Raw genomic sequence first — 16,399 nt, 5'->3', positions numbered from 1 at the left:
GGACGACAAAGGAGACTCCATCTTAAAAAAAAAGTAATTAAATAAATTTTAAAAATTAGCCGGAGCATGGTGGTGTGTGCCTGTGGTTCCAGCTACTGGGAAGGCTGAGGTGGGAGGATTAACTGAACCTGGGAGTTTGAGGCTCCAGTTAGCTGTGAACTGACCTCCCTGGGTGACATATATATATTTAAGCCACTGAGCTGTGAAGGTTGTGAAGGTATGTGAGTTATGTCTTGAAAAATACACACATAGTGAGCGCCAAATCCCGGGAGTAGTGTTTAAGTGTCGGGCTTGTCAGCTGTCAAGGGCTCTGCAGCCCTTTCTCTGAATCCAAGTTGTTCTTCCTGTGGACAGGGAACCGAGGCTGTGAACTGGGAGGATGTGGCCTCGTGGGGGGCAGGGCCAGCGTGCTGTGATGGGGATGGGGCTGGGCAGGTTGGGGCTGCCTGCTACTCCCCACTCCTGACTCTGGGTGGGGACAGAAGGCAGAGGGAGGCTCCTGGCACCTGGGGCACAGGAATCTCAGGCATGTGGTCCTGAGCCTGTTTCCAAAAGCCAGACCCTCCTCCCCAGGGCGGAGAGACTGGGAGGGGCCCCAATCCAGGCTCCGGGATGGCCTGGCTGGCATCTGGGGTTCCAGTGGCCCCTCTCCCTTGGCCCTGGCAGTGGGGCTGGATACTGGCCTGCCTCCCACCAGAGTACCCCCAGCTCCTCCCTTCTGTGGGCTGGCCTGGGAGGAAGGGGGTGGGGTGCACTTACATTTGCAGGTCTTTCCAGCCCCTGGGGCAGCCTGATTAACCAGCTTCTCCAGGGCCAAGCTGTTGGGGGTGGGGTGCAGCCCGAAGCAGCCAGACCAGCCCCTGAGCCTCCCGGGTGCTGGCGGCTGTCATGGGGCTACCCTGGGGGCAGCCTCACCTAGGGCTGCAGATGCTCCTCCTGGCGTTGAACTGTCTCTGGCCCAGCCTGAGCCTGGGTGAGTGGGGGTCCCGGATGGACGCGTCCAGTCAGACCCAAGGGGCTGGGGGCCCTGCTGGAGTGATTGGACCCTGGGCGCCCGCCCCCCTCCGATTGGGAGAGGTAGCCCCAGTGACCCCCACGCCCATCTCCGTGGCTCACCTTTTGTCCCCCGTGGCCACAGAGCTGGTGCCCTACACACCACAGATAACAGCTTGGGACCTGGAAGGGAAGGTCACAGCCACCACCTTCTCCCTGGAGCAGCTGCGCTGTGTCCTCCATGGGCTTGCCAGCGCCAGCGATACCGTCTGGCTCGTAGTGGCCTTCAGCAATGGTGCAGGGACTGCTGTGGGGCCTGGGTGAGGGTGACGGCTGAGGAGAGTGGTGGGCCCTAGGAGCCCCTCACCAGCAAGCGCCTTCAATGATTGAGCCCCTGTGGGGGCCTTTGGGAGAGTAGGTGTGGATGAATTGGGCTTTATCTAAAGGGGTAATATGTGTATTGAAAAATACACACGTAGTGAACACCAAATCCCGGGAGTAGTGCAAGTGGTGGGTTTGTCAGCTGTCAAGGGCTCTGCAACCCTTTCTCTGAATCCAAGTAGTTCTTCCTTTGGACAGGGAACCGAGGCTGCGACCTGGGAGGATGTGGCCTCCTGTGGGGCAGGGCTGGTGCACTGCGATGGGGCTGGGGCTGGGGCTGGGCAGGTTGGGACTGCCCGCTGCTCCCCACTCCTGGCTCTGGGTGGGGACAAAAGGCCAGAGGGAAGCTCCCCTTCAGGGGTAACAAAGTCGACTGGGTCTGGACTATCTCTGGGGGCTCTGAGGGAGGAGGTGGCATGGGGGGTCAGGGCTGGAGACTGGGTGAACACAGAACCCCCACTCATAAGGACAAAGCTGCTTTCTCCCCTCCCACCTCCATCTGTTCTCTCATCCTGCAGCCTCCAGGGGCTTCCAGAACCCGGAGACACTGGCTGACATTCCGGCCTCCCCACAGCTGCTGACCGATGGTCACTACATGACGCTGCCCCTGTCTCTGGACCAGCTGCCCTGTGACGACCCCATGGCGGGCAGCGGAGGCGCCCCCGTGCTGCAGGTGGGCCATGACCACGGCTGCCACCAGCAGCCCTTCTGCAACGCGCCCCTCCCTGGCCCTGGACCCTATCGGTGGGTGGTCCCCACCGGAGCCCTGGGACTGGGGCTGTGCTTGGGGTGGAGGCATTGCTGGGACCAGGGATGCTCTCTCTAGCATCTTTCCAGGGAGGGGTCCCCCGGCCCCGGTCCTCCCCTTTGCAAGCCCGGGCTCCTTCCACTGTAGAGTCAGCAACAGTGCTCACCCCCGCTGGGGCCGGGCAAGGCCCAGGAGGAGCGGGTGGGCACCTTGGGGAGGCGGGATCTTAGTCAAGGTGGGAGGGGGCAGCTTCCTCAAAGTCTAGGCCCCTGTCCCCCACCACGGGCAGATCTGGCAGGAAACTCGGGGGCCAAGTTCAGACCCAGTCTCGTCGGTATTAGGCAGGGAGCAGGAGAGGTGGCTCCCACCCACTCTTACAGATGAGGAAACTGAGGCACAGGAGGTCAAGTGGCCTGCCAACATCGGGGTGGAGCGGGATGGGGAAGCAGGCAGTGTGTCCAGGTCAGGACTGTCCGGACACAGGAGGAGGCGGGGTGACCTCAGGAAGACCAGGCCCAGGGGAAGCCGGGAAGGCAGGGCGTGGTGAGGCTGGAACAGCACCCCGCTCCGCCCAGCCCCCTTCTGCCCTCTCACCCACTCTCCAGGTCCACCCTCTGCCCTCCCCGCTGCCTCACCCTGGCTCAGCCTTCCAGCTCCATGCCCCGCCCCATCCCCCGCAGCCACTCTTTTCAGTGCCAACCTGCCAGGTCCTTCCCCACTTCCCAGGCCTTGCAGAGCTCCCAGCCCTGCAAAGACACAAACCGAGCCCCTCTGCGGGGCTCCTGGTGCCCTGGGTCCTCAGGCTGCTGGTGATTGAGCCCCCTGCCCCCCGGCTACTGCTGCCCCTCCTGGAGGCCTGTGACCCCTGCCCCATGTGCCCTGCTAAGCCACCTTCACCTGGTCTTTTGGCTTGTGACATTTAGGAACCAGGGCCCCTAAACCAGCATCCCCGGCCCAGGTCTGGTGTCTGGAGAGCAGTTGCTCAGGGGGATGAGGGGTGGTGGCACAGGCCAATTGGCTGGAGACATCTGAGGGGATTCTCAGAGCAGGGCCAGGCCATGGGCTGCTGCTCTTGATGGGCACCCCCACTCCACATCCATGGGAGGGCCCCAGAGGAGCTGCCTGGGGCTTGGCCCTGCCCAGGGTGGTCCCGGCCTCTGAAGCTCTCCCCTCCTCCCCCACCACCTCCCATCCCCAGGGTGAAGTGAGACCCTGTCTTGAACGAACAGGCCAGGCGCAGTGGCTCACACCTGTAATCCCAGGACTTTGGGAGGCTGAGGTGGGCAGATCACTTAAGGTCAGGAGTTAGAGACCAGCCTGGCCAATGTGGCAAAACGCTGTCTCTACCAAAAATACAAAAATTAGCAGGGCATGGTGGTGGGGGCCTGTAATCCCAGCTACTTGGGAGGCTGAAGCAGGAGAATCACTTGAACCCAGAAGGTGGAGGTTGCAGTGAGCCGAGATCTTGCCACTGCCCTCCAGTTTGGGTGACAGAGCAAGACTCCGTCTCCAAAACAAAACAAAACACACAAACAAACAAACAAAAAACCCCACCACGGTGGAGCCCAGGTCCCTCTGCCTGGAACTGAGAGAGAGTTAACAGACGGGCTTGGTGTCTCATGCCTGTAATCCCAACTTTGGGAGGCCAGGGCAGGCGGATCACTTGAGGTCAGGGGTTTGAGAGCAGCCTGGCCAACATGGTGAAACCCTGTCTCTGCTAAAAATACAAAAATTAGCCTGGTGTGGTGGTGGGTGCCTGTAATCCCAGCTACTTGGCAGGCTGAGGCAGGAGAATCACTTGAACCTGGGAAACGGAGGTTGCAGTGAGCCGAGATCGTGCCACTGCACTCCAGCTTGGACGACAGAGCGAGACTCCAACTCAAAAAAAAAAAAAAAAAAAAAGACAGAGTTAAAAGACCACCTCCCTGTCAGTGACCCTTCAGCAGAGACTGTCTCACGCTGTCCTATCCAGACCCAAGACAGTTGGCTAGGGGCCCGACCCCGGAGAGGTATGACAGGGAGAAGGAGGGGGCCGTTGGTGTTTGCTGTGTGAAAAGATGAATTAATCCTCCCCGGGTTCAAGGACCAGCTAGGAACAGGATTGCCACGGCTTTTTTTTTTTTTTTTTAACGTGGAGTCTCACTCTGTTGCCCAGGCTGGAGTGCTGTGGCGCGATCTCTGCTCACCGCAACCTCCACTTCCCAGGTTAAAGTGATTCTCGAGCCTTGGTCTCCTGAGTTGCTGGGATCACAGGTGCCTGCCACCACACCCAGCTAATTTTTGTACTTTCAATAGAGATGGGGTTTCGCCATGTTGGCCACAGGCTTTTGCATGTCCTGGGGCCCTTCTGTGTTTGTTCTTACTGTGACAATCCGTGCTGATGCCAGGCGCAGCGCCAGGGACTTCCCATGCGAGTCTGCAGCTGCCCCTCCCTTCTGCACAGCCTCTCTGAGCCCACTGAGGAGCTGCCGTCACCCTCAGGAGCCGCCTGGAACTTGACTTTGGAAACACCCTCTAAACAGATCTTGGAACCTAGGGTGTAAAGACTGAATCATAGTCCAGGAGCCGAGGGGAGGCTACTGGCCCCCACTGAGAGCCAAGGGGGCTTCCTAGGGGTTCTTTCTTTTTTTCTTTTTTTTTTTTTTTTGAGACCGAGTTTTGCTCTTGTTGCCCAGGCTGGAGTGCAACAGTGCGATCTCAGGTCACTGCAACCTCTGCCTCCTGGGTTCAAGCAATTCTACTGCCTCAGCCTCTGGAGTAGCTGGGGTTACAGGCGCCTGCCACTACACCCGGCTAATTTTTGTATTTTTAGTAGAGATGAAATTTCACCATGTTAGCCAGGCTGGTCTCGAACTCCTGACCTCAGGTGATCCATCTGCCTTGCCCTCCCAAAGTGCTGGGATTACAGGTATGAGCCACCACGCCTGGTCCCTGGGGTTATTTCTGAGCTGACTCTTTTTTTCTTTTCTTTCCTTTTCCTTTCTTTTGAGATGGAATCTTGCTCTGTTGCCCAGGCTGGAGTGCAGTGGCATGATCTTGGCTCACTGCAACCTCCACCTCCCGGGTTCAAGTGATTCTCCTGCCTGAGCCTCCCAAGTAGCTGGGATTACAGGTGCCTGCCATCATGCCTGGCTAATTTTTTTGTATTTTTAGTAGAGACAGGATTTCACCATGTTGGTCAGGCTGATCTTAAATTCCTGAGTTCAACAGATCCTCCCACCTCAGCCTCCCAAAGTGCTGGGGTTACAGGTGACAGCCACCATGCCCGGCCTTGAGCTGAATTTTGAAGGGCAAATGGAAGAAGGAGGCCGAGGCAGGAGGATCTCTTGAGCCTAAGAGTTCAAGACCAGCCTGGGCAACACAGCAAGACCCCATCTCTAAAAAGTTTTTTTAAAAAGAGGGAAGAAGGAGAGAGAGCTACTCAGAGAGACCAGGGGTGTATACGGTCCTGTTCTGCAGTGGCACCCATGGTGGCCAGGGGGTGGTAGCAGGGATTGTGGGCTGGGAAGAACCAGATCTGAACCAGGGCAGACAAAGAGGATTGGAGAGGAAGAGTTGGATTCCAGAAATATGCAGGAGGTGGCCGCAGGAATTGGGAGATAAGGCAGAGGGAAGAGGCCATGCCCAGTTTCTGATGTGGCCTGGGCGTGAATGCAAAAATTGGGGTCTTCTGTGCTTTGCAAGTGAGTGCACCACCACAGTTTGCTTTACGGCAAGGCCCCAGGAAAAGGGGTTCTGGGGATGTCATCTCAACGGCAGGTGTGTTCCACAAGAACATTAATACATCGTTAATATTTTTGAAAGACAAGACTGGGCATGGTGGCTCACACCTGTAATCCCAGCACTTTGGGTGGCTGAGGCAAGTGGATCACTTGAGCTCAGGAGTTTGAGACCAGCCTGGGCACCACGGCAAAACCCCGTGTCTACTAAAAATACAAAAAATAGCCAGATGCGGTGGCTCGTGCCTGTAGTCCCAGCTACTCGGGAGGCTGAGGCAGGAGAATCGCTTGAATCTGGGAGGCAGAGGTTGTAGTGAGCCGAGATCACACCACTGCACTCCAGCCTGGGCAACACAGCGAGACTCCATCTGAAGAAAAAAAAAAGAAGAAGAAGAACCCAAGGGAGGGGGCACTGCCCAGCACAGGCACAGTCCCATCAGGCCCTGGGGAGCCATGCCAGGGCGTTCTGCCCAGCACAGTCACACCTAAAAGGGTCCTCAGCCGAACCCCATCCCCTTGAATACCAGCTCGTGACGGCTTTGAGCAGAACATGTCACGGGAACGGCATTGTGCAGAACTTTTTATTAAATGGCATTTAAAATATTCCCCAGGACTGTGTAGTTGGGGAAACACCACAAAATCCATTGGCCCGGAACATAATGGCTCAATGGTTTGAAACAAATGCATTGTTAAAAAGGAAAAACTGTTGCGGGGTAATGACTTGCAGATGACTCAGCAGGCCAAACATCAAAGGAATTCGGATGGCAGCAGGTGGGCACAGGCAGCCAGGAAGTACCCCTCCCTCACTCTCACTTCCAGCGATTGCTTTACCTCCCTGGAGTGTCTAAGCCACCCATTTCTCTCCATCATCCCTGCAATCCCCAAGCAAGAGCCACCTTGGTCTCCTGCTGGGATGTCCGTGGCTCCTCTCTAGCTGAACTCTCCACGTCTACTCCTGCCCGTCGCCCATTCCCCTCTCAGTATCCAGAGGGACCAGGTTCTTTGTTCTTTTTTTTTTTAAGATAGAGTCTCACTCTGTTGCCTAGGCTGGAGTGCAGTGGTGTGATCTCGGCTCACTGCAACCTCCAGCTTCAGGTTCAAACAATTCTCCTGCCTCAGCCTCCCAGGTAGCTGAGACTATAAACGTGCGCCACCGTGCCTGGCTAATTTTTTTGTATTTTTAGTAGACGGGGTTTCACCATGTTGACCAGGCTGGTCTCAAACTCCTGACGTCGGGTGATCCACCCACCTCGGCCTCCCAAAGTGCTGGGATTACAGGTGTGAGCCACTGCACCCAGCCAGGACCAGGTTCTAAACCTGATCACATCGCACCTCTGCTCCCAACATTCAGGAACTTCACACTGCAAGAACAGAATCTAGGTTCAGACAGGTGTGGCGGCTCACATCTGTAATCCCAGCACTTTGGGAGGCCAAGGCAGGCGGATCACTTGAGGTCAGGAGTTCGAGACCAGCCTGGCCAGCATGGTGAAATGCCATCTCTACTAAAAATACAAAAATTAGCCAGGCATGGTGATGGGTGCCTGTAATTTCAGCTACTTGGGAGGCTGAGGCAGGAAAATTGCTTGAACCCGGGAGGCGGAGGTTGCAGTGAGCTGAGATCACACCACTGCACTCCAGCCTGGACGACAGAGCGAGGCTCTGTCTCAAAAAAAGCAAAACAAAATAAAACATACCAACATCTAATCTCTATAAAATATTTTTAGAAGTTATCCAGGTGGGCCGGGTGCAGTGGCTCATGCCTGTAATCCCAGCACTTTGGGAGGCCGAGGTGGGTGGATCACTTGAGGTCGGGAGTTCAAGACCAGCCTGCCCGACGTGGTGAAACCCCATCTCTACTAAAAAAAAATACAAAAATTAGCCGATTACAGGCATGAGCCACCCCACCAGGCCATGCTTTCAGTTTTCAAGAAAGAAGACACCATTGTTGCCAAAGATTTTGGTAATTTGAGAGATACAATGTATGTTTTCTCCAAGTGGATCCTAGATAGTAAGGATCTGTTGAATTTGAAGTATCTATCCAGAAGTATTTTGGGTACATGTTTAAGGATTGTAAAACTGTGTTTCTATTTCTGGATATAATAAATGTATTTGTTAATATAATAAATGAACAGATTAGACCCATAAACTATTTACAGTGTTGAGTCATTTCCCACAGTTAAAATCAGGATGAAAATATGTAGCTGAATACTTGCTTTGTTTCTTGTAACATTTCTTTAGTACAGAACCTGCTAAGGCCATCAAACCTATTGATCGGAAGTCAGTCCATCAGATTTGCTCTGGGCCAGTGGTACTGAGTCTAAGCACTGTAGTGAAGGAGTTAGTAGAAAACAGTCTGGATGCTGGTGCCACTAACATTGGTAAGTTTGGGAGAGTTTTAAGCCACAAGAAATGATTAGTGTGTGTTGTTGCAGTCAAGAAACATTTGTTATTGAAATAAGAGTATCAAGTGTTGATGTAGTAATAAATTATTATTTTTAAGTTAAAGTTAGCACCTATTATGTGCCTAGTACTTAGCTAGGTAGTAATAATAATAACAACAGCTTTTATTGTGTTCTTATGGTGTGCCAGGCAGGTGTTATGCTAAGAATTGCACAGAAATATCTCATTTAATTTGCAGAATAGCTGGGCGTGGTGTTTCACGCCTGTAATCCTAGCCCTTTGAGAGGCCAAGGTGGGGGGATTGCTTGAGGCCAGAGTTCAAGACCAACCTGGCCAACATGGTGAGACTTCATCTCTATTAAAAAAATAAAGCAGGCCGGGTGTGGTGGCTCACACCTGTAATCCCAGCACTTTGGGAGGCCAAGGTGGGTGGATACCTGAGGTCAGCAGTTTGAGACCAGCCTGTCCAAAATGGTGAAACTCTGTCTGTACTAAAAATATAAAAATTAGCCGGACCTGGTGGCAGAAGCCTGTAATCCCAGCTACTTGGGAGGCTGAGGCGTGAGAATTGCTTGAACCCAGGAGGCAGAGGTTGCAGTGAGCCGAGATCGTGCCACTGCACACCAGCCTGGGACAGAGCAAGACTCCGTCTCAATAAAATAGGCATGGAGTAATGGCTCACATCTATAATCCCAGCACTTTGGGAGGCAGAGCAGGGCTGATCATTTCAGGTCAGGAGTTCAAGACCAGCCTAACCAACATGGTAAAACGCTGTCTCTACTAAAAATACAAAAATTAGCCAGATGTGATGGTGCATGGCTGTAGTCTCAGCTCCTCGGGAGGCTGAGGGAGGAGAATTGCTTGAACCTCGGAGGTGGAGGTTGCAGTGAGCCAAGATCAGATCATGCCACTGCATTCCAGCCTGGGTGACAAGAGCAAAACTCCATCTCAAGAAAAAACAAGAAAAAAAAAAGAAAATAACACAATAAAAGAAACCTAAAAAATTATTAATCAGCTGAGTAACTTTATGAGATAGAACTTATTATCTTCATTTTACAGATGAGGAAATTAAGGAACAGGAAATTTCCTTTTTTTGAGATTATAAAGCTAATAAAATAGGATCCAGGAAGTCTGATTCCAGAACCAGTTGTCTTTTTTTTTGAGATGGAGTTTCGCTCTTGTTGCCCAGGCTATAGTGCAACGGTACGATCTCGGCTCACCGCAGCCTCCGCCTCCCGGGTTCAAGCAATTCTGCCTCAGCCTTACGAGCAGCTGGGATTACAGGCATGCACCACCACACCTGGCTAATTTTGTATTTTTAGTAGAGACAGGGTTTCTCCACGTTGGTCAGGCTAGTCTGGAACTCCTGACCTCAGGTGATCTGCTCACTTTGGCCTCCCAAAGTGCTGGAATTACAGGCATGAACAACCGCGCCTGCCCCCCTTTCTCCTTACTGGGTATGTTAAAATTATTTCTTTCAAAAGAAAAGGCTGGTCAAAGTGCAACGGTGTTAACCACTAATTGATCACAACCAGTTACAGATTTTTTTGTTCCTTCTCCACTCCAACTGCTTCATTTGACTAGCCTATGGACAAAAAAAAAAAAAAGAGGAAAGAAAAAGCTAAACTATTTAATCTGGGCTAGTAAATGGCCAGAAAGGGCTTTATAAAAATGAAATATACAAAATGATACTCGTACGTTTAACTAAAGGTATAGTTATGACTCTTCAATTTGCATATGTTATAAATAATATCAATATAAAAGCTTATAGCATGGGTCCATTTTTTTTTTTTTTTTCTTTTTGAGACGGAGTCTCACTGTCTCCCAGGCTGGAGTGCAGTGGCGCGATCTCGGCTCACTGCAAGCTGCGCCCCCCGGGTTCATGCCATTCTAGCATGGGTCCATTTTTAATAAATACATAAATATTTAAACTTTCTAGATCTAAAGCTTAAGGACTATGGAGTGGATCTCATTGAAGTTTCAGACAATGGATGTGGGGTAGAAGAAGAAAACTTTGAAGGCTTAAGTAAGTTGACTTTTTCTAATCCTATTATAAAATAATTGGGCCACATGTCTCAGAATTTTGAGTAACACTGTCTTGGGAAACGCAAAAACAGTTTTTTAAGCCAGTTACTAGATATCATGTATATCTGTTGTTTTAGCACTTGAGGTGTCTTAGTCCTTACTTTACAGTCTCTTTCAGCTCTGAAACATCACACATGTAAGATTCAAGAGTTTGCCGACCTAACTGAGGTTGAAACTTTCGGCTTTCAGGGGGAAGCTCTGAGCTCACTGTGTGCACTGAGGTGATACAATGTTTTTATCCATTCACTTGACCCCTTAGAAAAACCTCTCAGAAAGTTAATTGGAATCGTTATTATTTACAATTTTCTATCTCGGTATCTCAGCTTCTAGCTTCTGAATTCTGTTTTGTCTCACTGCCAATCTAAGTCCTAGTACTTCTGAAATGTGGGAAATAAATGAATGAAATGAAGCAAATAGTATTGTTAAAAAAAAAAAGGTTACCCTTATTAGAACAGTAACTTCTCAATTTTAACATAACATATAGGTAATAAATGATAGTTACCACTGCTTTTCATCATCAAATTTTAGGGAAACATTTCTCCAAAGCACTATTTAATTATAGCCCAGATACTAAATTTGTATAATTATATTTAAATATATATACACATATATATGTGTGTGTGTATATATATACACACATATATGTGTGTGTGTATATATGTGTGTGTGTGTGTGTGTGTATATATATATATATATATATATATATTTTTTTTTTTTTTTTTTTTTTTAGACAGAGTCTCACTCTGTCACCCAGGCTGGAGTGCAGTGGCACAGTCTCAGCTCACTGCAATCTCTGCTTCCCAGGTTCAAGTGATTCTCGTGCCTCAGCCTCCTGAAGAGCTGGGACTATAGCGTGCACCACCACTCCTGGCTAATTTTTGTATTTTTAGTAGAGATGGGGTTTTGCCATGTTGCCCAGGCTGGTCTGGAACTCCAGGCCTCAAGTGATCTGCGCTCCTCGGCCTCCCAAAGTGCTGGAATTACAGGCATGAGCCACCGCACCCTGCCCTACATATACATTTTAATTATAATATCTTTTGGATTCTTCAAAAATTTAAAAAAATTTTTTTAATTCTTTAAAAAATTCTTTAAAACAATTTTATTTGAAGAGTAATAACAAAACAAATCTCTATTTGTGAATAAATAAACCTTGAGATCATTTATGGTTTTGCAATTCAACCTGAAAAATGAAATCAAAGCTTTTATCAAAACAAAGCATGTTTAGTGCTCTCTGTCTCACTGTCTTTTAGATGCCAAACCTTAGATTTTATGATGACTCCTCAACCGTTTAGATCTTGGTTATCTCAGAGGGATCATCAGCTTTTTAAGAAAGTTTTGAGAGAAAAGCAAGTGAAGAAAAGCATAGTCAATGTTCAACATCACGGGTCTCTCACTGAACACACCACACCTGGTATTCTCTCACAGCGATGTCACCATTTCTACCTGCCACGCATCGGTGAAGGTTGGGACTCGACTGGTGTTTGATCACGATGGGAAAATCATCCAGAAAACCCCCTACCCCCACCCCAGAGGGACCACAGTCAGCGTGAAGCAGTTATTTTCTACACTACCTGTGCGCCATAAGGAATTTCAAAGGAATATTAAGAAGGTACAGTAAATTAATCTTGGTTTTCAAGAGTATTGGTTAATGCACATGAGCAAAAGATTTACTAAAGATGTTTATTCTTCAGTTGATTCTCTTGCCATAATCTATTGAGAAATGCTTTATTTGCATTTCTCGTTAAAGACTTAACATTAAAGACTTAACTTTAGGGTGATTTACTTTTTTCTTTTCATCACATAGTGTTTATTAGGACTGGGCAACATAGTGAGACTCTGTTTCCATGAAAAATTAAAAAAAAAATTGACTGGGCATGGTGGCATCCACCTGTAGTTCCAGCTACTTGGGAAGCTGAAGTGGGAGATTCACTTGAGCCCAGAAACTTGAGGCTGCAATGAGCTATGATTACACCACTGTATTTCAGACTGGGAGACAGAGTAAGACCCTGTCTGGAAAAATATATATACATATATATATTATTTTTATTTTTAATTTTTATCTTTTTTTGAGATGGAGTCTCACTTTGGCGCCCTGGCTGGAGTGCAGTGGCACGATCTCGATTCACTGCAACCTCCACCTCCTGAGTTTAAGCGATTCACCTGCATCAGCCTTCTGAATAGCTGGGATTACAGGCATGCACCACCACACCTGGCTCATTTTTGTATTTTTAGCAGAGACGGGGTTTCACCATGTTGTCCAGGCTGGCCAGGCTGGTCTCGAATTCCTGACCTCAGGTGATCCGCCCACCTCGGCCTCTCAAAGTGCTGGGGTTATAAGCGTGAGCCACCATGCCTGCCTTATGTACTTATATTTTAATGAGACTATTTCTCTCGGTTTTCTGATAAATGAGTTACTGGAAACCTTATGAATCTGAATGCAAAAGAAACAGCTAAATGTTATGTAATTGTTGTGTTTAAAAACCAGATTATAAAACTATCTGTATTATATGATTACAGTTTTATAAAAAGAAAACAACGGCCTAAATGTGTATAGTATAAAGGCTGGAAGAGTCAGCACTTTCATGTTCTCAGCGGTTATCCTTGGATGTGAGATCTCATGCACTTTTTGCTCTCTTCTTTGTGCCTTTCCATTTTGTATGTGTATTTTTTACAATCTAAAAAGTTACTTAAACATATGCAGCTAAAAATTTTTTTTACTCGTAAAGCATTTGGTGCTAATTTTAACTGTTCTTTTTTTAGACAGAGTCTTCTCACTCTGTCGTCCAGGCTGGAGTGCAGTGGTGTGATCTTGGCTCACTGCAACCTCTACCTCCTGGGTTCAAGTGATTCTCCTGCCTCAGTCTCCCAAGTAGCTGGGATTATAGGTATGTGTCACCATGACCAGCTAATTTTTGTATTTTTAGTAGAGATAGGGTTTCACCATGCTGGCCAGGCTGGTCTTGCACCCCTGACCTCAAGTGATCTGCCTGCCTCAGCCTCCCAAAGTGCTGGGATTACAGGCATGAGCCACCACGCGTGGCCTTTTTTTTAAAGCTTTTTTGTAAGTCAGCTAGCAAGAACACAGGAAGAAATACTCAAATCTCCCTTACCCAGCTGGGGGCTATGTCAGGTTTTATAAGCATAGGGTAATGAGTTGTGATTTGATTGGATCTTGCAATAAAGTAATGCTGGGAGGTGTGATCTGACTGGATCCTGCCATGGGGTGACAGCAAAACTCAATCTGATTGGATCCTGGCTCCTGCCATGGAGTGTCCAGTTCTTAAATCAGTCTCAGCTCTTCAGGCCGAGCTTTTAGTTTCCACTCCGTGGTTGCATGCTTGGTTAACCTGGGCATGCACAGGGTACATGCCCTTCAACCTGTGGGTCCATGGCAATTGAAAAACAACTGACAACCTCATTACATAAAAGTTGAACTGAGCCGGGTGCAGTGACTCACGCCTGTAATCCCAGCACTTTGGGAGGCCAAGGCAGGTGGAGGTCAGGACTTCAAGACTAGCCTGGCCAAAATGGTAAAACTCCGTCTCTAATAAAAATAAAAATATTAGCCAGGTGTGGTGGTGCACCCTTATAATCCCAGCTATCTGGAGGCTGAGGCAGCAGAATCACTTGAACCTAGGAGGTGGAGGTTGCAGTGAGCTGAGTTCATACCATTGCACTCCAGCCTGGGTGACAAGAGTGAAACTCCGTCAAAAAAAAAAAAAAAGTTGAACCAGATTTGGTCTGATGCAGTTACAGATCTACAAACCTCACCGTCACACTCCTGCCAACACCTTCCACTCCTCATTGTTGAGGGATTAGGGATGGAGGTCACGCTTCTGCTTCGACTTCATGCTGAGCAGGGCACTGAGTCCCCTAAAGTGAAAGGAATGAAACTCTTGGGCTTCTGAGTTCAAATGAGTTCTGGGGTCACCCGGAGTAGCTTGAAAGGCTGGTATTGTTGCAATACAAGCTGAAGGTGGAAGTGTTGGAGCCTGGAGGACAAACAGCTCACCATCCATTTAAATAAATAGGACCAAAAAGTAACAGAACAGTGGCCACGAGGGGCCCCAACAGAGGAAGAAACCAGGTGAGGTGCGGTATAGTGGACTCGACTGCCTTCTAAATCTCAGTTGTTGGCCGGGTGCAGTGGCTCACGCCTGTAATTCCAGCAAAAGAAAAGCCGAGGCAGGGTGATCACGAGGTCAGGAGTTCAAGACCAGCCTGGCAAACATGGTGAAGCCCTGTCTCTACTAAAAATACAAAAATTAGCTAGGCATGGTGGCATGTGCTGTAGTCCCAGCTACTCGGGAGGCTGAGGCAGGAGAATCGCTTGAACCCGGGAGGCGGAGGTTGCAGTGAGCCGAGATTGTGCCACTGCACTCCAGCCTAGGTAACAGAGCAGGACTCCATCTCAGTCAATCAATCAGTCAGTCTCAGCGGTTGAACTACCCTTGACATGGTTCAGCTCTGTATCCACACCCAAATCTCATGTCAAATTGTAATTCCCAGTGTTGTGGGAGGGACCTGGTGGGAGGTGATTGGCTCATGGGGGCCGACTTCCCCCTTGCTGTTCTCGTGATATTGAGTGAGCGCTTGTGGGATCTGGTTGTTTAAAAGCGTGCAGCCCTCCCACTTCACTCTCTCTGTCTCTCCTGCTCCAACATGGCCAGACGTGCCTGCTTCCCCTTCGCCTTCTGCCGTGATTTTCAGTTTCCTGAGGCCTCTCCAGCCATGCTTCCTGTACAGCCTGCAGAACTGTGAGTCAATTAAACCTCTTTTCTTCATAAATTCCCCAGTTTCTCATAGTTCTTTATAGCAGTGTGAAAACAGACTAATGGCCCTTCTGGTTGAAGGAATGCAGCCATTCTGCTTGTTTGACTATGTCCTTTCTATTCATCTCTATTTCCTGGGAAGTGTTTATCCCAGTGCAATAGGAGGTATTGGTGACCGCACAGTCCCCTCACTGTTCTGCTAGTAAATAGTTGAAGGTTGATCATTGATCTCCTGCATTTTCAGTCTGGCATGGAAAAGCCCCCGTGCAACTGGTAAAGATATCAATAAGCACCAGGAGGTATCTAAATCCACCAGGAGCCATAGGCGTCACGTTGACGTCCATTTACCAGTCTTCCCTGGCAAGATTCTTCTGAATTGTGCTGCCTTGACCAAAAGCGGTATGGGAGGGGCTGGGCGCAGTGGCTTGTGCCTGTAATCCCAACATTTTGGGAAACCAATTCAGGTGGATCATTAGAGGTCAGGGGTTCAAGACCATCCTGGCCAACATGGTGACATCCCATCTCTACTAAAAATACAATAAGTTAGCTGGGTTTGGTGTTGGGTGCCTGTAATCCCAGCTACTCAAGAGGCTGAGGCAGGATAATCGCATGAACCTGGGAGGAGGAGGTGGCAGTGAGCTGAGATCGTGCCATTGCACTCCAGCGTGGGCAACAAGAGTGAAACGTCGTCCCAAAAAATAAAACAAAAGTCCGGGCGTGATGGCTCCCACCTGTAATCTCAGCACTTTGGGAGGCCAAGACGGGTGGATCACGAGGTCAGGAGTTCAAGACAAGCCTGGCCTAGATGGTGAAACCCTGTCTCTACTAAAAATACAAATATTAGCTGGGCATGGTGGCATGCACCTGTAATCTCAGCTACTCAGAAGTCTGATGCAGGAGAATTGCTAAAACCCAGGAGGGAGAGGTTACATTGAGCCGAGATTGCACCACTGCACTCTAGCCTGGGCGACAGAGCAAGACTCCGTCTCGAAAGAAAGAAAGAGAAAGGAAATTCCCCAGGGAAGTACCTCGGCTTATTTCATAAACAGGTACTGAAGGAAGCAGAGGCATGTGGAGGACTTCCCAACCTCATGCAGCTATTTGGGCCATGGCATCTGAAATTTATTATTTCAGAGTCACCCCTTTGATGACCTTAGCAGTGAACTGCAGTCATCTGTTTAGGCCTTTCCATGGCCCACGTCAATGCCGGTATTTCTGTCTGTTGCACATTTGATTTCCTTGTTGTTGGCATTTAGAAGGCCCCCCGTTTCCCAGATCACACCACGGGCATGGACCACAGA

General features: G+C 49.3%; 3 protein-coding genes across 10 annotated transcripts in view; all 3 read left to right on the top strand.

Annotated features, from left to right (window-relative positions):
- The window catches only part of LOC117978810 (probable E3 ubiquitin-protein ligase DTX2), a 39,305-nt gene extending 31,173 nt beyond the window's left edge, over window positions 1-8,132 (top strand). For 3 of the 5 annotated variants that reach the window (XM_063605918.1, XM_063605919.1, XM_063605917.1), the window contains one exon: window positions 1,893-2,046. In XM_063605918.1, coding sequence (XP_063461988.1) covers window positions 1,893-1,955 — 63 coding nt within the window. In that variant the 3' untranslated portion in view covers window positions 1,956-2,046. Of the gene's footprint in view, window positions 1-1,892; window positions 2,048-8,079 lie in introns of those variants that run through there. The other 2 variants (XR_010112617.1, XR_010112616.1) reach the window with 2 other exon arrangements.
- On the top strand, window positions 1,970-10,969 carry LOC134728416 (putative postmeiotic segregation increased 2-like protein 11). Its single transcript, XM_063606251.1, has 5 exons — window positions 1,970-2,118; window positions 2,925-2,996; window positions 8,080-8,219; window positions 10,181-10,267; window positions 10,445-10,969. Exons 1-5 carry the CDS (start codon window positions 1,970-1,972, stop codon window positions 10,549-10,551), a joined length of 555 nt encoding a protein of 184 aa, XP_063462321.1. The 3' UTR covers window positions 10,552-10,969.
- Window positions 10,970-11,573: 604 nt separating this feature from the next.
- Window positions 11,574-16,399, top strand: part of LOC117978809 (protein CASP-like) — a 65,628-nt gene continuing 60,802 nt past the window's right edge. Inside the window, exons 1-2 of one of the 4 annotated variants that reach the window (XM_063605913.1) lie at window positions 11,574-11,935; window positions 14,997-15,083. In XM_063605913.1, the coding sequence (XP_063461983.1) occupies window positions 15,058-15,083 (26 nt within the window). In that variant the 5' untranslated portion in view covers window positions 11,574-11,935; window positions 14,997-15,057. Of the gene's footprint in view, window positions 11,936-13,286; window positions 15,084-16,399 lie in introns of those variants that run through there. The other 3 variants (XM_055114546.2, XM_063605912.1, XM_055114544.3) reach the window with 3 other exon arrangements.

This window comes from Pan paniscus, chromosome 6 (assembly GCF_029289425.2).
Source record: "Pan paniscus chromosome 6, NHGRI_mPanPan1-v2.0_pri, whole genome shotgun sequence".
NCBI lineage: Eukaryota > Metazoa > Chordata > Mammalia > Primates > Hominidae > Pan > Pan paniscus.
Note: the sequence above shows the minus strand (reverse complement) of the source record. Positions and strands in the feature narration are given on the sequence as shown.